The 21240-nt window shown below is 40.0% G+C and overlaps 1 protein-coding gene across 3 annotated transcripts in view; it reads right to left on the bottom strand.

Annotated features, from left to right (window-relative positions):
• The window catches only part of LOC306742719 (muscleblind-like protein 1), a gene marked incomplete at both ends in the record, with an annotated part of 41080 nt that extends 20239 nt beyond the window's left edge, over positions 1-20841 (bottom strand). For all 3 annotated transcript variants that reach the window (XM_079225127.1, XM_079225128.1, XM_079225129.1), the window contains one exon: positions 20668-20841. In XM_079225127.1, the coding sequence (XP_079081253.1) occupies positions 20668-20841 (174 nt within the window). The remainder of the gene's footprint in view (positions 1-20667) is intronic.
• Between the last annotated feature and the right edge of the window lie 399 nt (positions 20842-21240).

Genomic DNA, 21240 nt, shown 5'->3' with positions numbered 1-21240 from the left:
AGTGCTAATTGGTTAATGTCTTTTGATTTTTAAGGCACATCCCCCCGGGGGACTAGACTCTAGCGTGTCAACTCCAGCTGAGAGTGTGTGTGTGTGTGTGTATGTGTGTGTGCGTGTGTGATTAACTGTGACAATGCAGAGCTTACATGAAATACCCCAAGCACTCTTTGAATCTCTTTATTGGTTTACAATGGGCAACTAAAGCAGCTATACTTCATATTTTCTATGGGTATATATAATAGATCAAATGTGTTTGTGTAATTTGAAAGATGTCTGATTGTAGGGGTGACTGTGGATCAGCGGTTCGATCCCTGGTTCCTCTAGTCCATGTTGATGTGAAAGATGCTGAATCCAAATTGTTAAAGCTCTTTGAGAGGTTGGAGGCACTGTACATGTCCATTTACCATTGTGACGAACCCACAGAGAATTATCACCCAACTCTGTAGCTCTCTTAAGCCGTTTAGCTTTTTATTTCGGCACATTGTTTTGTTTTTAAACAATGCTATATTTATTTTATAAAATATAGTTTGAACAATTTGTAGACAAAATTATAGGATGGTTCCTCTTCATCATTCTCTTGCAAAACTACAATTAGCATCAAGAATGTTGTGTGATCAATGAATGAATGTTCAATCAACAGAAATACAAGCATATTTTTGTCCTAAAATATTCTTTTCAGCAAAGCTGAAGGGACATCTAAAAAAAGAGTTGAAGGAGTGAAAGCACAACATTATGAAGGATCAAAAGAGCCTTGTTCGGGAATGTCTGTCTTTTATTTCGTAAATTGCAGGTCAGTGACTTTCATGTGGCTATCTTCTCGATCAGTTGTAGCAATAATACCGTGGGGTGGAATCACTTATAATACAATGCAATCTAATGTGGATAACTGTGTATGCGTATCATCATTAATAGTTGTTTTAAAAAGGTACTGTAGATTATTTAGTTCTTTGAAGATAGACAGGTGTGAACCCATTATCGCATGAGAATAAACGCATAATCATAATTGGTATGCTTGGAGTGATGAGGATTTACCTCACCGCATTTAAAAAGGTCCTACCCCTCTGATTTCGCCAATAGCCCAATTATCTATTGCTGTGTTATTGTTCTTTGAAGAATTCAATCCTGCATGAAGTCCCCACCGATCACTGCCTGCGATGCTAATGTCTCTCCTGCCCCTTTTCTCTGCTGTTTCCCCCACAGTGTCAGAATAGGTTAATGGTGAGTCTGTGTGACCCAAAGCAGCGCTCCCTCTGGCTTACAGCGTATGGCTACCAGACTACACTCATGTTAACGCTGTTTCTCCTTCACCTGTCTGCTTGTCCTCCGCTTGGACGCTAATATGCTAACAGCCTGCATACATCTGTCTCTCACGCATGATCTCGGTTTCTACGTCTTGTCTCCTATCTGTCTGTTTCTCTCCCATTCTTCACCTTTCAGGTGATTGTCTGGAATGATCTGCTTTTGCAGCCTTTGCGCCAAACAAATTATATGTGTTCCAGGGCTCTCAAAGATCGTATTTCTCACGCTGAAAAAAACCTCTAGGCTATTTAATGTGCCGCAGCGCACAAACATGACCTGGTCGCGCTGCCCTCACCATGGAGGAATCAAGCACGTCTCCCCCGAATCCCCTGGAGTTCTGCCGCGAGGTGCCACTCATCAGTAGGGATGGGTATCGTATCGTTTGGGTTTTTTCCGATACCGGTGCTAAACCGATACTTTTAAAACGATACCGGTGCCTGAACCGATACTTTTTTATTGCCAAGGCAATTCATTTTTCTTCAAATTGAACAATATATTAACTGTATAAAGTATACTAGAAATATAAATAAATAAGTACATACAAAACACTTGACTTCAAACTACAGCTTCAAACCTTTTAACTTCAAACTATAAAAATATATATTTAAAAAAAGAACAGTCAGGTGGCCTGATGGGAACGTGTGCAACAGAACTCAGACACTGTTGGATTCTACAAACTGCTGCTTTACTGGAGTACACGTCATCATTAATATCAACTGTATCAAAAAGTATTTAAATCGGCTCAGGCACCGGAAGGAAGCATCGAAATCTGCGTTGCTTTTCGGTCCGGTAGGTACCGGACGTGTTGGAACCCAACCCTACTCATCAGCCAATCAAAAAAAAAGAAATGGGCTGTGGAGTAGGTGGAGGAGGAGGAGGATATGTCACTCTTACCTGTCTTAAAAACTTGAGAGCCCTGTTAACATGTCGGGGAAAGGTCTCGGTACAAAGCTTTCCCCTACGGTCGTCTCATAACTAAATATAGATTCAGAAATTTGAACCAATTAGTTTTTGCCAGGTTTTTTGATGTGGCAAAGCCTAGTTTTACTTGATTTTAATTGGCAAGCCATTAAAAGAAAGTGAACCAGCTGTCACACACCCAATCTTAAGTGTATGTGTTTGCATGTGCACCCTGGGGAATGGGGAATGGGGCATTCTGCGCTTATAAATCAACCTTGGCCTCATTACACCAGATAGCTTTCAGCCATAAATCAGCTCCTGGACACACATCCACACATTCACTCGTATTCATTTTTTAGGAGATATAACACAAAGTTGGGGTTTCCAGAATGTTTGTATTGATTATTAATTCATCAGTATAATGGGAACAATACAGCTAAATTGTTTTCCAGGTGCCTGCATATACATGGCATACACACAAGCACATACGTGGCAGTTTCTGACCTCGGCAACAACATGGTTTTAATCAGGATCACATAATCCTCTATGATGAGGTTACATCAACGAGGCCGTCCATAAAAGCAACAGTATGGCAGGACAGTGGGCTCTGGATTTTCTTAACCCTTTAATGTCCACCCTTTGGACCCGCTACAATCTTAAAGCAGCTCAAATCAGTACATTAGTAAGGAATCAAATGACTTTGTAATGTGTAAGGAGAGAGTCAAAGCCAAAACCCAAAGAGAATCTTCAACTAAACAGAGTATTTGAGTCTTTCAGCTCATTATTTTAGTTCAGTCTTAACACTCATGAACCTTGAGCTCTTACAAACCCACAGAACTCTACCTGCCAAACACTAGACAGCAGAAAGACAAGCGATGTGTGATAGCTGGTGACTGTGGTGAAGCTTGCAATAGTCGAATAGCCGCTTTGAAGCCTAGAATTTAACATTTTGGCCTTCGTCATCTTGACTTTTTGCAACCATTGAACGGAAGTCACCATATTTAGTCTGCGAAGGAGTGACATAGAGACGCCGTATACGGCTCTGGTAGTGGTAGTGACCTGTCAATCACAGTGAGCCCGCCCCAAAGCATACTTTATGGTCTGTGGACCTCAATTTACTCAATTAAATCATGTTGTATTGAAGAAGACTTGAAACTAGAAAAGTGAGACCACAAACTCTTGTTTACAATGTTGCTGAGGTGATGAAGTGAGAAGAAGGGCGAGTCACCCTCTGATGGACATTAGAGAGAATCCAAGTTTAAAACACTTCCACATCTCTTCACTCTTCAGAACCTGAAGTTGCCACCTGTGAAAGAGATAGATGTTTTCCTTAAGAGTGTGTGTAGACCAAAGTTGACCAAATATTGGATTTTACTTGACCAGAATCACAACTCTGAATGAATGCTAATTTGGCACCGGATGTATGGATAGGCAACTGCTTGCTAAGACGTTCTTTAGCAAAAAGGATAAAGCAAAAATATGTCAATGCTATGTTTACAGTTAGTTTCTGCTGTCACAAAGTGGTCCAGAAATGTATTATTGCAGGTATAAGGTTTCAGTTATGCAACTATGCATTGTACACTGTATGTTTACGAAAGGGCACTTCATTGGAAATTACAACAATTATCAAAGGACAAGAATCAGACGCATCAATACATTTATCTTATTTATTACATGTCATGTTTTTGAATAATGTCTGTGTTGGAATGTGTGTGGGGAAAAGGATGAGAGGGATTACGGGTCTGTAATTGTACATAATGCCGTACAAGAAACAGACCACAGTTTTGGCAAAGATAGGATTATATGCTTCTGGGTTAGATGAGCAAACACCGTAAAATAAAGAAGATTTATCTTAATGCTGAAAATACTGTGAGGGCAAATCTTAACATGTTTCTTATGCTAAAATGCAGCTCATTATTGTAATTGTTTCATCCATTTATTCATATATTTTCTTTCTTTGTTTCTTCCGCATACTTAAGCATGCTAAAAGCATAAAATTGCTTCTAAACTTCACTATTTAGGTGTATATATATATATATATGATTTTGTACAGTCATGATCCAGGCTGCAGCATTACTTTACTGCACCATTTCTTTTTTACCACAAAAATACCATCTGTTGCTGATACTCTGTCACTCCTTTTCTTTGTGATGGCCAGTATTTTTTATTCTTCCCTACATTTTCATCATTGTCTTTGTCTCTCTTGTCTCAGAAAGTTTATTTTCATCCGCTTGATCCATTTGATCCATTTGAATACCGTGACCATTGTGACGACTGTAGAGCTCAAGTCCGGACACCACTGTTCCAAACCCGTGTACATTATTAAATCTCTCCCATTGGCACCCTGTCTCCCTCCTGCTCTCAAAGACGACATCAATCAAGAAAACGCTGTCTGGATGAGGACCGTTATGAGAATACACAGGCATATACACACACACACACACACACACACACACACACACATACACACACATGCGCTTTCTTAACCAAAGGTCCCTGTTGGCAAGCATACGTCAGACAAATTATGACATCAGATGGAGCACAAAGAACGGCCTGTTTGAGGACTGAGAGTGCTGCCAGACTGGCCAATAACACACACACACACACACACACACACACACACACACATTAATACAGCACATTTACTCAGCAATACACACCAGCTGGATACCACTGACCCACTATGCCAAATGTTAGGAAGTCAACCTGATGACAAACATGTTTTTCCTTTGAAGTCAAAGGGAGAAAAACATCCCATATTCTTTGTCTTCTCTTACTATGTGCCACTGCTAATACCAGATGTCTATTTAAGTCTCATTATCTCTTTCCGATCATTTATCAAATCTGGAAATCATTAGTACAATAGCCTGGATGAGTTAATGACCTTAAAACCTCATTTAACTGGGCAGAGGGATAAGCCTTTGAGACAGCGACAAAGATAGATATGTTGAAAGAATAATCACTGACAATGACAGAGGGGGGCGACGCAACACAGCTACATCAAACTGAAATAAAACAGCTGATCAGTTCACAGAAAAATACTGCTTGCAAAGTGAAGCTTCTTCACGTCACAAATTACGTCCAGTCCGCGAAAAGCTTTTAGCAGTAGTGCTCAATTAGCCAAAACTCCAATTACAGCATGAAAAAGCACTACTTAGCCTGGCAGGGTGTTGGCTAGTTTGGGATCGGTGAGGGTACAAAATCATTAGCACAGGAAGCTAATGATGGAGCAAAATCATTAGCCATCATGGCAGCACTCTGCCACTGTCCGTTGGGTTGTTATCCATGAATATATATGGCTAACATGTCTGGTTCAAGTCGTCCATTTTAAACTAATTCACAACTATTTGATTTGTGATTTCCGGTGGTAATCAGTGTTTTTGATGATCAATGATGTGGTGGTAAATAAACAAGTGCATTATTTAATTATGAGACCAATTACAGGCCCTTTTAGTTTTAAAATCTGGTTGAGTTTAGTTTAAGAGGCGGCACACTCCACACTAATGTCAATCTTTTAATAATTGCTATCCAATATTCTTTATAAGACATTGCTAGTAAAACTTTTTTTGCAACATTTGTCTTGTTTCTAACACATCGGTTGTTCACTTGTTCTCAAAGCTGTCCCAATAATGGAATAATCTTTTGATTGATTAATATTTTCCTTAGTTTTTCAATAAATTGATTAAAGAAATGTCCGTCACGAGTTCCAAGAGCCCAAAATGAACCAATACATGTAAATTCAATTGTTTTAGCTTCTCTCCCAACTAAAATGTCTGTCTTTAAACCCCAGCAAATGTGTAAGGTCTAGATCTACCAGACCTCGAACAGAACTCTGTAAAATGATTTTCTATTAATTGTAAAACTGTGCTGTATCATGATAAATGGCATGTCTACAGATGGGAACCATTTGCACCAATAAAACAAGTGTATTAAGTCCATTAGTCCCACCCATGCTAACTTTGGACTAATAAAAACTCAGATATAATTGTGACACTAAGCAATAAGTTCATTATTTTTAAGATGAAGCACTCACTTAAAGTCAGCGTTGAATTGGTAAGTTTGAATATCGGGAATTATTAGGATTATGCCAGTCTTGCTACTGTTTGTTTTCTGAAAGCTTTTAAGATCAATTACTTGAGAAGTATAAAGTTGAATACAGCATAATACAGTTTCCGTAAAATAACCCTGTTCTATAAATATATTAGTATATGAGTCGTAATATATTATATAAGTTGAAAATGTGTTTCCGTTCGTTACTATGAAACAGCTTTTAAGTATTTAGGTTGAAAGGTTTTATAATACAAATAGTTCCCATAGAGTCAGATGCTTGATGCTTTTTTTGATTCATGTTTTGGACATACTGTCATTTCTGTTTTAATGTCCCAACACTATGAATTATGTATTATTCCCTGAAGGAAAGTCTGCAGAATTCCAGATTTCCAAAAGTCTGCATAAAAGACTCAAAATACAGTCTCCAGCACTTATGTTTCACCGTGGGTCCGCCCTGAACCCTTGACTGCTTTGGAAGTGAACATTCCACATCAGCGGGAATGTTACAACCCAGTTCTCTAGGGGAAAGCAAAGAAACAAATAAGCAGATGGGTTTGATAAGTTATTTATTTGATTTGATTGGTAACTTAGATTTACAAATAAAATACAACTGAGGGGAACTACAAAGGATAAAAGACCTGAAGATGCTGCTGAAAATCAAATAAATACACGCAAGTAAAATACCTCTCCAAAACTCAAAATAAACTAAATTAAAATAACCTCAACTGTCTAACCATCACATACATGGAACACATCAAAAAGGATTTGGCACATTGGGCAGGCGCCAGCCAAAGACGTAACAATTATCTTTTAAAGAAATGAAGTTGCTGATAAAAGGAAAAAGTATGAGACTTCAGTGAAAAGGAAAATGTTTGAGAGTGCCTCTCTCTCTCTGCAGGGTGCAGTATTGTTGTCCTGGCTCCCGTGGGAACGCCATGGAATTGTGCAAGGCAAAGTCTCTAATTAGCTTTGTTCTTATTAAGTCTACAACATTATCTCCCCTCAAACCCAACACACACACACACACACACACACACACACACACACACACACACACACACACACACACACACACACACACAGATAGGGATGTAGAGAGAACCACAGCCCAAGAGATCTGGCCTGTCTTCTCCATTTCTCTTTCAATTAACCTTCTTCCTCTTTCATCTATCAGTTCATCTTTTTTTTCTGCCTTCATCTTTCTGCCAGTCTCAGCGTGTGTGTTCTCTATTTACAATCACTGAAATTTAGTTTAACTAATTTTTATCTCCCATTCACTGTGCCATGGAGGCAGGCAGAGAGCAGACCCATTAAAATCGTCTTAATGGAAGACTGGTGAACAGGCACACAGGATTCAGCTTTTAGGCCTAATTATTTTCTGCCCATCTTTGTAATGCTCATTCTGGAGATATATGGACCTCACTGGCTGATGGGAATAGACCTCTTTCTTTCTTTATTTTTTTATCAAATCTTTTTTTCATGTCTCAATCTTCTTTGCTTCAAAGCTATTGTCAATAAGTGTTGTTTAAGACATGGGTGACATTATAAAAAATAATACAAAAAAAAGAAAAGGAGAAGCTGAAGTTGTGAATAAACAAAAGATGCTCACTAATTAAGACTGGCATCTGCCTTTGGTTTGTGCTGTGATATTTAACAGCTACACTAAGTGACTCCAACGTGAAAACAAAAGAAAAGCTGCCGCATGATTGCACAGACATGTTTAACTCTTAGCGTTCCTGTAAAATTTGACGAAAAACGAAAAAGTAAATTGGAAGCTGTACTTGAACTCTGTGGAGTAAATGCATGGTCTTGGTCTCTTTTGAAAGGTAACAATCTGAAGCTTTTTTCCCTCAATAGTCAGAATCACTTTAAGTGCTGCTGACACTGAGTTATATAAGTTTGAACACACTAAAGTATAAGGTTTTTATTTCCGCCTGAACATTTCTTTGTAAATAGATGACTATAAATGGGACTGATGGACTGGAAATCACAATGGGACCATAGCCTGAAGCCTTTTCTAGTCTAAGTAAAAAACAGATAACAATATCACAGAAAATGAATATTTTACACATGTTTTTCTAATGAAATGTCTAGGCGTTTTTTACGACGTAACAACGCTGTTTTTGTTGGAATGTTATGGAGTTATGGATCAATATGAGGCGTCATCGGTGAGTTGCCTGGATTTTGCTATCGTTTGTTTGTTTGTTGTTGTCTGACAAAAGTCTCGTTTGTAGCTGCTGTGGTGGTCTGTTCTTGTAACGGATTACACAGCTGGAATCACAAGAATCGTAGGTTTCCTATGGCACGAGTACCGAACTCGTACCGAACTATAAATAGGGTGTACAGTGTACACTAGAATGTCCAGTAAAGGACGCCCGCGGGATGGCAGAACGTTTAATGTGCCTGCTTTGTATGTGTACTGATAGTATGAGGGATTTAGTATATCAAATGACAATGTTTTTTTTTCTCCAGATAAAACAAGTCAGGATCAGATGCAGTAGAGTCAGAGGGCAGGAATGTTCTATTCTGTTCTACTTCTGATGAGTCATGGAGGACATGGCAGATAATCACTAGACCGCACCCTCAAGCTCTCAACTCACAGAGTGGGAGAAGGTTGTCAGACACCAGTAGAGACATCTTTTCTTGCATGCACACGTGCTATGTGTCGGCACTTTCTCTCTCACACACACACACACACACACACACACACACACACACACACACACACACACACACACACACACTCCTATTCTACTCCAACCAAGGGTGTCGCTGTAGCGGTATCAGCAGCTAGTGTCATTGCCTCGAGGTTAAAGCAGATAAGAGAGGATTAGCATTCATTACTCCATAAAGTGACGATACCTCCCGCAAGCACACACACACACACACACACACACACTCTCTCACACACACACACAAAGCAATCCACATACATGCTCAAGGCACACACACCGTCAAAGCTAAAAAACACAAAGGGAAATACAGAGCATGTAATCCTTTGTACCACCAAATAGCTGGAAAATCCTCAAACTGAAGCCTGACCCAAAAAGTGAAACAAAAACAATAAAATGACAACAATAGAACAAGAAACGGGTGAAAAATGATTTCAGAATATAATGTAGGAACCATCAATTTATTGATGCTCAATCATGTTGAAGTTACATATTTTCCTGCGAAAGTGAGCGACAAGGAGACATAATAGACCGAGACGGAGTCCTTTAAAGGTTAGGATATGTTTTGTTGGCGCAATCCATCGTGTAGAAAGTACACACACACACACACACACACACAGAGCAGAGGGCCATCACCACGTCGTGCCATCCGGCTGCACCCTCATCCACATCGATCCACATTGATCAAAGTCAGCTTGTACCACTTAAGCAGAGAGCGGGGTGATCACCTTCCCTCAGCCGCTTTCAAAATGGACTCATCCGTCGTCAAAGACGCCGCTGCCACGTACTGCATGTAGTTGGAAAAGTAGTGTTGTATACCAGGAGTCAAAATACAAATAAAAAGAGCTGAAGGTCAGATAAAAATGTGGCCTGAAATTGAATTCAAGCTTAAATATTTGTTTTGCATGAATACTATGGCTCTGATGGTAATCTCAGTGTCATTTAGAATAGATCACATATTCTGTGATGGAGTCTCGACTTTGAATATCAGCAGCAAAGCTGCAGTGAGAGCCAGCAGGGAGACAGACAGAGTGCTGTCGGCAGACCCAACACAACACAGCTGCTGTTTCTCTCTCTGATGGCTGAGCCTGATACCACTGTAATCCAGTTATAGCCTTTTTGAAGAATTATAATGTCCAATAGCAAGCCCTGCAACATGCACGATAACAATAAAGGGATATTACAGACATTCTTCAATCTTGCCCACATTGAACAGAAGACTGACACGACTCCCGTTCACTTTCACACTCTCCTCCTCTGTTATTACTTTCTCCCCACCCAGACACCATCTATCTGCTCCCCCCCCCCCCTCTGCATCTGTCCATCACTGTCCATGTTACACCATGCGTTGTCTCTGCAGCCATCCATCACTCTTTCACTCCATTTCGTTACTGCACCGTCTCTTTTCCTTTCTGGCTTTTATCTGCATGTTGACACCACCCTCCTGTCTGTCTGCCAGTCTCTGCAGACACATTCTTTGCCTCGTATTTAATGTCATGATGATGCAATTACTGAAGCAGGCATTTTCCGCAAACCAAATTGGCTACTTGGGTCATTTATTTCACAGCTTCTTTTTTGTTTTTGCTGCACAGTTGCATGACTTTAAATAGACATTTGCATGAAAATAAAAATGTAATTTAAAAGTCGCTGTAAGAAGGTGATACAGAGTTGATATTAACTTTAGTAGGAACAAAGAGGTAAAGAGCACGCTGGAAGCAACAACAAAAACATCCGCTTCATGCTGATCATGAAGGATCAATATTGCATGGAGACAAAGTGCTACTAAACACTGTGCTTTCTGTTAATTAGCACTTCACTGATGATCTCTTTCTCTTTTTTTCACCCCCTCCTTCCCCCACTCCCTCGCCTTCTGTACTTCCCTTTATTGCTCCCTTCCAGTACAATCCTTTCTTTTCTTTGGCTTCATCGCGGGTCCATTGCTAAAGCGGGTCCATTGCTAAAGAATTGGTCTAAATCTGTTCTCTCCTCCAAACCAATGTTCGGTCTCAGCAGAGGAGGCTTCTGGGTTCTTTTCATAAGCCTGATAAACATCCCACTCCCGTGTTTGTGGCTGATGGCTCTCGAGGATGAGATTTAATGAACCTCTCATCCAACTCTGATTATTTTCTAATTAAAGGAGTGAGTGATGGGGGCAATGAGTAAATTCATGAATGCATGTTAATAACTGTAGGGGGGGAATAAAACAACAAACATGGTAATGACGGACTCAGAGACAGAAGTCGTTCTCAGTCGAGCCTTGTTTACTGCACTCCCTCGGGAATGGAAGTCATTTGGCAGAAAGAAACGTTTGCAAAACTTAAATAAATTACAAATCTAAAATCTAATTTTGTTTATCATGTAAAATATTAATGTGTCTGGTGTAAATATTAAAGTTGCATTAGTTGCATAAATCAAGCTGGACTTACTGCGGGAAAATTGTATTATGAGCATATTTTTAATAATGTTGAGCATTAGGTGGAAGAAATCTATGACAACTTATGTTAAGTTTGTGGTTTTATGATCATAAAGTAAACATGTTGTGTCTCTTTTGACTTACTCATCAGCCCTTTGGTTTCACTTTGATCATCCACACTCTCCCATCCCATACTGTATATTCATTTCATTGTTTCATTACGTCATGATTCGAAAGCTATCATGCAACGGCTTTCATAATGGCACACGCACACATAATAAATTGATGGCCAATAACAGCAGTGAGTAAGTTGCCCAGCCTCCAAAATGCAGCCTGTTGCAGACTGCATTAGCATTAACCAGGCACCAAAGCCACTTTAGGGTGATTACCTACCTGAGGTGAATGCTCAAGATTTCACAGGACTCTTACTGCTTTACTGAGATCAATGTGTGTGTGTGTGTGTGTGTGTGTGTGCACGCATGCGTGTGTGTGTGCGTGCGTGTGTGTGAGAGGGAGTAACAGTTTGTGTGCTTTGTTCCGGGTTGAAAGGAGAGAGGATTACACATGACTAGCGCCTGAACTCCTGAAATCAGATGAAGAGCAGCGGTTCAGTGACCGAAAGAGGGGAAGAAGAGATAAAGGCAAGGAAAGACAGGGTGGACTAATGCTTGGTTGCTCCCACTCTCCATCTACTTCTCCCTCCACCATTGTACACATTACTTGTCTGCAGTCTAATTAAAATGTTTGCTTTACCGCATCACTCTCAAACGACTCAGTAGAGGGAAAGCTGGTATTACATAAAAGCTGATATTACCTCCAGACTGCCTAAATGTCCAGGGTCCTCAAACCTCATACGAAATCACAGGTGTAATGAGATACAACTATATGAGTCATATTTGGAGAGAAATTGGCAAAAAGAGAGTTTGAGGCAGCATTACAAGTTTGATAAATGGAGGATTAAAGTGAAAGAATGAACGGTTCCTAAAAGGTAAAAGAGAGACGGTTGCATGAAAAGCTATTCCTGCATGCCCTTGTATGTATTTTGGTTCTGATGGCGTTGTGTCATGTCTCCATGCTGATGCAGCATGTTTAAAGGTGGATGTGTGTGTGTGTGTGTGTGTGTGTGTGTGTGTCTGTCTATGCTGAGGCAGCGTATCCACAGATGGATGTAGAAATGGTGGCCTCTCTGAGGACAGAAAAACATTTCAAGGGAAAACTTGCTCATGAATAGAACCAGACAACGTTAATAGCTGCGGGCTGTGTGTTCACTGCTTACTTTATTGCAATGTGAAAAGCCTTCTGTCATAACGTCCTGTGTAGGCTGAAGGGATAAAGCATGTATGGTGATCTTATTTAGCGAGGCACAAAAGACGTATTCTATGAACAGATCTGCAAAGTGCTAGATGATAACAGAAGTACAGGAGTTTAGCAAGGAAATCAGTCACTATATCTTTGGTGTTTCTTTTGATTCAAAATTGTATTAGATTATATTTATTTTTTAATTTTGAGTGGCCCTCTACTTAAGTGTTCTTTAGACTCGAGTGGGAATCAGTACTAATCTCAGCAAGCTATGCTAACTAGCTTCCAAACAAGGCAATATTATAGATTATTAAATGTTTAGAAACATCCTGATTGTTCTCTTATACATCAGAAGTTTCAATTATTTGTGTGTGTACCTGTAATTTATATAGTCAACCTACTTGGATTGGATTTAAGAATATGCACCGACCTTATTAAGTGACACGACAGTTTCTAAGTCAATGTCATTATACAATTCTGTGTTTTCACCACAGTTACATTCATACACAAGCTTCAGTGAAAGGAGAGAGAGCAGCTATAGGATGAGGAATTGCAGGAGATGCTTACAGTTGAGGTATTGGAATTTCTATCAGGAGAGAAAATGTTGGATCTATGCATATTAGATCACATTCATATATATAAATATGTATAAATTAAAACTTGTTCCTCACATGGTTGTCTTGACAGAGATAACTGAGGTTTTGGAGATCAATAAGGTGAACACTGCTTAGACACAACAACCTAAATGCTACATGTGAAAGTCTGGGATAACTGGGAGAAGAAAAAAGAACTGGAGAAAGGAGGCAGTGGGGGAAGTAGGATGGGTTGAGTAGCGACAGATTAACAGAGGTAATGAGAGAATAGGATGAGAGCAGAGAGCATGGCAGTGGAATACAGATGCAGAGCAGATTAACACTGTTGGAGTACGTTTCCCTTTCAAAGAGTTCTTATCCCACACACACACACACACACACACACACACTCTACCTCTACCTATTCTCCTCTTATCTGTTCTCTTTGCTTCCACCCTGCGTTGCTTAGCTCATTGCTGTCTGTGTAATATGCAATTGTCTGGTTGTGGATGTGTGTATGCGACTTGTACACAGCCAATAATCACTGACCACTCCGACAGGAGAAAGACAAGTGCTGCTCATAACATACATACAGTGACAGTAGTCACCTAATTATGAACATATTTCATTGATTGAAACGCTGGGGTTTTACAGCACATACTGTATATTAAAATATGTTAATGTTGTTCCTTCAGTGAGTACATTATCGAATTTACAAAAGCCGCAGAGTGGATTTTTTTTATTTTGTTTTAACATTTTTAAACTCCCATTAATTATTCAGGTACTTGGGGGAATTTTTTAACAAATATAAAAAGACAATGTGCTTCTCTAATGTCCCACTTTTTATTGTGTATACATGCTTTACGTAATCATTACGTGAAAGAGACTTGTGGAAACCAAAGCCACACTCCTGCCACACTGATACTTGTTGAATGTTGAACTATAGGTTTCAACCCTCAGCCTTTTTTGGCATCTCGGGAAATAGTGCTTCAAACGTATGCAACTTCAAGAAAACACTGGCACTGGCTCCACTTTATGACAGCCATTATTCCCCTGAACAGGCTGTTTAAAGTGATTATGGATACATAATACACAGCAGCTAAGGCATAATGACACAAAAGAATGCCCTGTTTTACTGCAATAAAAAGTTCACAGATTCTCAAGGACATGTGGCATCACTAGCACGATCCTCACCTTCAGGATTATGTCATGCATCATGACACCCAAAACAGTGTGGTTAATGTAATGTACATAGCACCACGTTGTCATCAAGCCCAGGCAATAACAGCACCATTTATAGGCCTTTCAGTAAAGAACATGGCTGTAGAGTGTCTCATAGTGCCCAATAAACTGGAGCTGAGCAGCGTATTTGACGTCCAAGTGACTATGTGTTTTGCTAAATGGCCAAGAAGCCTGAAACATTATATGTCTGGTCAACTGTTCACTGTCCAATTCAGTGATCCAGTCTTCACACGACACCTTGAAGCCACTGCAGGTGGACTGAGTGTGACATTAACACCCCCGGGTTAACCGAATGTATGGCAGTTAAGAACAGTCAGGCGCCACACTGGCCAGAAAACTTGTGAGCCCAAAACATTGTAGTGCTTCAACTATAAAAGTGTTTCTCTGTCTTTGTGTGTTGAACTTTTACTTTGTCTTTGTTGATTTTTTTTGTTCTGACAACCAGAGTAAATCAAACCAATGGCTCTCTATCAAACACATACTGTGTGAGCCGTTTGTTTGACTGACTGTAAAGAGGCAAAAGGGAAACTTTGTTGTCTGATTGCGTAATTAGCATAAATTAAAAGTTTATCACCAACAATACATGTTAAATTAACACACGCAAAAGGCAGTCTTTAATTACTGACAGATTGTGAATGTGACATACTGTATTTATTCCATGTTGTTAACTTCTAAACAAAACCATTCTACACAACAGAGAGACAGAAAATAATGAGAGCGTGAGATACTGTGATAAAGCAAATTTAAAAGCTTTTCATATTGATGCAAAACAGCCACCTTAACACCTGATTCAATTCTACAAGTCACGTGTTTGAGGATCACTGTTACAACAAATATTCAACAATCGACTGAGGGCCGCACAACTTTCACATGTGTTAATGTACAACATGGCATGGTTGCAGATTCAAGAAGGTATAGTTCAACTTCCTTATTCAATTAAAAAATATAAATTGGGTGCAATTTGATATGTTGTTTGAAGCTTTTATCTCTTCCTCAATTGTTTCAATTCAATACGATACTGTGTGAATATTTTCTAAGTTTGTAAATTCCAACAGAATCATCATTGGGATTTTGTATTATGACACTTCAGTTAAGCAGGCGGAGACCAGACTATAACAAATTCCTAAATTCCATGGAAAATACACAGTGGGAGTGCAGTTGTGGTAATATTACATTCCTGCATTGTTAATAACAGCACACATGAAATTGCAGGATATTGACCGACAGGACAAGTTATCTCAACTTCCGAGTTCCAGAAAAGAATATGAAAAATACCAAGTGGGAGGTTTAAGTTATGGTAAAGCTTTGGAAATAGTACATTTCTCTTTCTACAACATGTTAAATGTAAAATGTCTATTGTACCTGGTAATGGCAGTGTTTCATTATTATACATTTGTGGTGTGGAGATTATGGGAATGTAATCATTTTATTTGGCAGAACATAATAGATATAGGATATTGAGGTTGATTACTGGTAAGATGTACAAATTGCCACTCCCATCTTTTCATGTGAAGAATTCAAATACATAGTCAAATATAGTCAATTTTTTAAAAACCTCTCAGCTTTAACACACGAAACAATGGGAGTCAGACAGAAAGTACATTAATAGTATACATATCATAATCATCACATGCTCCTACACTACAGGATCACAGGATCACTAAACTGTGAACGGCTGCTGCTGTGACTCCACAACCATACTTGTACTTGTTGTACATAGTGCACTTTATACACTGATTGTGCAATACTGTCATCACATTTTTGTCCCTTATTTTGTGCAATACTGTTACTACATTGTGTGCCTTATTTTTATTTATTCATTATCTTTTATTGTAATTCTGTGTGTTAGAGGACCCAGAAAAATAAGCTTTTCATTGTACAGAGTAACTGTCTGTTATCTGTGCATATGACATTAAAAATATCTTGAATCTTGAAGTAATCACTCCTAATTCATATCCATGGCCACTTTGAAGTTTTTCATGGAACATTATTTTCTTTGAAGCACGTAAATAAGTAAATTGGTAATTCCTGAGTGGGCTTGTTAGACTGCATGTTAACACAGTAAAAATCTCTATTTAGAGCTTAAATATAAATCTGAACAAAAAGACAAATCTGTGTAGACAGGAAAGCAGCAATTACAGCAACAATACTCCAAAACTAAAGCAAATGTTCTTTTAGTCCTATATTCCTCATTCCTAATCGTAAAAAGTTAAATCGGTCTATGTATATTTAACAATATAACATTTTGGTAGCTTAGATCCGGGGAAAATCTGGGAATTTTCCTGCACCCAATTTCACATACCATCTTTATTCTTACGTTTCTTTTCATGGAGAACAGTCGCTTCTGACAGTTACAGTAGATTCCTATTATGACAAGATTTCCCAGTAGAGAAGAATATTCAAATACAACCCATTCTCACTACCAATGCATCATAGACCCCAGCTTCACCAGTGCTCTTTACCGCCTGACACCAATGCGCAGAGGCACCTGTGAGTGTGTGGAGAAGACCTGTGTCTTCATTACAGGCTCAGAGTACTTGACTTAGTGTGCGATATAGTCCACACAGGGCTGGTCAAACGAACACAGGACTTTCATCTTACACCGCTATTTGTGTCTTGTGTGAAACTTGTCAAGTACCTTTGGTTTTGTGGGGCTGAAACCTTCCTGTGAAAAGACACTATGCATGTAACAAGCATATGTTGATGCATTGGCCCTGACGTGTCCAAAACTGTCTCTATAGGTACATTGAACATCATAAGCTTAGGAGCAACTGCAGTATTTGACGCATTGGAGTGAGAATGTGCTGCAATAAATTAAGCAATAAAATGAAGAGCAAATTCTGAGACAATTTCAGCATGGCCATCAGTAGCCAGTCCATCATGCTGTAAGCGAGCTCCTTCGGCGCTTTGGCACTCACCTGGTTCCCATCACAGCCTTATGGTGAGTTTATTGTATTCCGTCAACCTAAATACCCCCAGATTTGCTTTTCATTCACTTACAATGAAAACAGCTTTGTCTCCAGCTGCTAATAGCAACACACTGCTGAATTCCTGTGGCAGGAGCCAAAAGGAAAAGCTAGTGCTGCTTTTTAAAATGTGTCTTTAACTACAGACAGTCCAAAATTGGTTGTTTGTCCATGCCTTCAACAAACTGTTTAGATATGAGTGTTTGCTGATCCGGCACCTCTCTAGTTAAGGATTTCATGCAAATAAAAAAATGTGAAAAGTCTGCTCTAAGTTTTGTGTAAACACACCTGCACTGCTGTCAGCAACACATACATATGCAGTTTTAAGCAATTGAACACACAACCAATCCTGCCTTTTTTCTGGCGAGGAAAGTCTCTAGTTACTGATGATAACAGCACATACACGTTTGTATGCTGTAAGACTGATAAAGCTGTCATAGTGCAAATTGAACCCATTCACTTCCATCAACCCAAATAACCCTAACGCTTTCCCTGAATTTCTACTAATACTAAATGAGTAAAGTGAGTAAAGTTTCCTCATGTCTTTGTCAAGTTACTTTTCTTTGTTACTTTTGTGATTACAGACTCAGTCTCTCTGTGATATCCTGTTCACCTCTATCACTCCGTCCGATGTTAACACCACCCATAACATGGAATTTTCCTCTACACACAGTTATTTTCTTTAGATTACACTGCATGACTGAATGAAGTGTATGTATGAAAGACATCAGTATATATATACAGAACAGCTGGCAAGAAACTGTGGTTTCATAATAAAAAAGCTGAGAAAGAATGACGGTTTTAATACAAAGAGACAGACAAAAAAGGTAAAGCTTTCCATATGCATTTCTATTCATCCAGCTACAGGCCCTCTGTTTCTGCATTTCAACAGGAATGAGGGGCGGCTGGTATGCAAAGCCACGTGTATCATCCCTTTCCTCCCTTTATTCTCTCCACATCCTCCTGCCTGTCCTTCCCTAGCCCCTTGCCCCTCTCATCATGTCTGTATTATAAATGCATCTGCAGATAGAGCATATCTATCATTCTGTCATGGAGGCAGGGAGGTGAGGTGGACTGTGGAATGCCCTGGCACTGAGAGCAGGGAAGGGCGATGAGCATAGTGCCATGCCTCCTCGCACATGCCCTGCTGCGCCTGCTCTCACCCTCGCCGGCTCAGCCTGCATGTCTGCTCTCATGATCCATGCGATGCTGATGCAGCCCCCCTTTTTCCACTCACGTCTCACCTGTACCAACCAAACCCACCCAAGCCATCGGAGCTCCGACCAAGCAGCCCAGAACTGTAATAACATAGTGCCTGACTTAACAAGAAATCCCCTGGATTGGCTTGACTGACTTCCAGCTCTGGCCTCCAGTTTCACTGAATAACACCCTGCTTGCCAATCAGATAGGAGATAAATTACAGACCATGTGCACACGGCGGTAGACAGAGCTCTAGGGTCCAGATGCATTGTTCTAACATGAGCCAAAACACCCAGATTGACTTAACTGATATCGCCGTATCTGACATATTTATTAGCATCTGGAATAATGAGGCAGCAGGCTGAAATACCGCAATGTGACATAGAGAGAGAGTGAGTGTGTGTGTGTGTGTGTGTGACATGTACTCTTCATATATAGGCTACATGCCTACTACATGTACTTATCTTCATCTACTATCTTACTAAAGACCAGTGGTTATATTTGGCTCTCAGCCAAGACACATGCAGCCACAGCAGTGAAGTGTTTGTTTATGACAGAGGGATATGAGATAATGTTTTGCTTATAGAATGTACTTTTTTTCTGAGTTTTAGTTGAAGTGATTTGACATGTTACTTTGACTCTGAGAAATTATAAATTAGCCATTTTGAGAGAAACTAACTTTGAGGATTTTTTTTATCAACCTTTTTATCAAATGTTTAATGATGGTTTGTTTCCAAATACCTTCAAAAGTATCGTAATTCTCATAAGGCCCAGCTGTACTTTGTTTTTCAAATGTTAGGCAGGCACAAGACTAAGATATTGACAGTGGTAAACACGATACCTGACAGAAATGACAGCTTCACAAGCTGCTAGAGTCTTAGTTTTGTAAAACATGTAACGCAAACTACAAATCTCCCTGATTTAGTAATGTTGCTGAAAACAACTCATGTGACTCAGGACTCAAACCCCAGTCTCTGGTTTCAAAGTCTGATCATCCATCCCGAGCTACCTTCCTGCTTTCTGTGTTAGCTCAATTGAGTTTGAAGGAAATATAATTATTGACAAGATTACCAGTGGCATTCTTGTACAGTAGCATTTAAACTAAATGTGTAAGTGACAGGGTTGGTTGACACATATCGTGAAAAAAAATAATAATTTGAAAATCAAACTCACTCAATATTGAAACTCAAGCCATTTCGTTGCAGTCTACTGACACTATAGACATTCTAATCAGCTGTGCCTTTGAGCTTCAGGAAAACATTTCTTGCCACAATGAATACACACTGACCCAGTCCAGTCTATTTTCCTCCCTCTTTCAATCTTCTCCACTGTTTGATCCCCCCCACACCCCTCTGAGAGAGAGAGAGAGAGAGAGAGGTGGGGCGGTCTGCATAGTGGGAGTGTGTTGTCCCAGTGCCAGGGCAAAAATAGACAGTAAATTACAGAGCCTTCTGAGAACACCCCACTCTGCTGCATGACCTCAAAATAACACAGAGACATTTACTCGCAGACTCATATACAACATGACATACACAGTGTGCTGCCCTACTTCTGTGTTTCCTTTGCAGCTTGTTGATGTGACGATCACACACAGACTTTAGCAATGTGCCAACTAACAGTCCCGCGCTAATGTTATGTGCCAGTGAAGGAAACTCTGAGTCTGATTCACAGATGTTAATGCCATTACTGCCTCATCTCAGTTTACAGACACACACACACACACACACACACACACACACACACACACACACACACACACACACACACACACAGATGTATCTATCCCACTGCCATGGCTTAACCTTGTGTCTAAAGAAATACTTTTCCTTACAATTTACCACAGACAGTGGGGCAGTGGACAGTTCTCCTCTACATCAAGCCCTGAATCCCCAACTACACCTTCTCTTTAGGTCTAACAAGGTCTGGCATCCCCAACAACCCCGGAATAGAACTTAACGGCCTGAAGATGATGCTCGTCGACACAAAAAAAAGAAAAAAAAGAAGAGAAGTCAGGGCAGTGATGAATGAATATCACAGGTTTTTGTCACACTCACCTTGAGTGAGTCAAAACAAGCAATGACTCTGCCGTTTTCCACTTGACAGCTCTTGGCAGGGTGGGCAAACTTGCACTCGCTGTCCGGTCGTGAACACGTTCCTCTCTGGAATTCCCGACAAACCTCCAATGTCAGCCACTTTGTGTCCCGGATCTGCGTCATATTCACCGCCATTTTGAACCAGGCAGGAGGGGACGAGTAAGAGGAATAGATATCCAACAAATGCAATTACGTCTGCCTGTACTGTATGTCTCTAATGACACTGGGGCAAATGGTGAGAACCAATAGGTAAAGGACATGGGAAAAAGCTATTTGAAGAGGTTTTAGTCCCCAGGATTTTATTCTGAGGTGAAGCCCGTGAGGCCTTGGACTCGCCTACCACCTGCGGCCCATCCTAAGAGTCTGTTTGTGGCTGTAACAGGAATCCTTCACCACCTGTCACCAAGGGCCTGGCTGGTGATGGCCACAGGGGTTTGCTTTGTAATCTCTCTCTTTCGTTCTCTCAAACACACACACACACACACACACACACACACACACCTGTTCTGTCTATCGCCTCGCTCCTCGGCTGAA

Source organism: Taurulus bubalis (assembly GCF_910589615.1).
Source record: "Taurulus bubalis genome assembly, chromosome: 10".
NCBI classification, from domain to species: domain Eukaryota; kingdom Metazoa; phylum Chordata; class Actinopteri; order Perciformes; family Cottidae; genus Taurulus; species Taurulus bubalis.
Note: the sequence above shows the minus strand (reverse complement) of the source record. Positions and strands in the feature narration are given on the sequence as shown.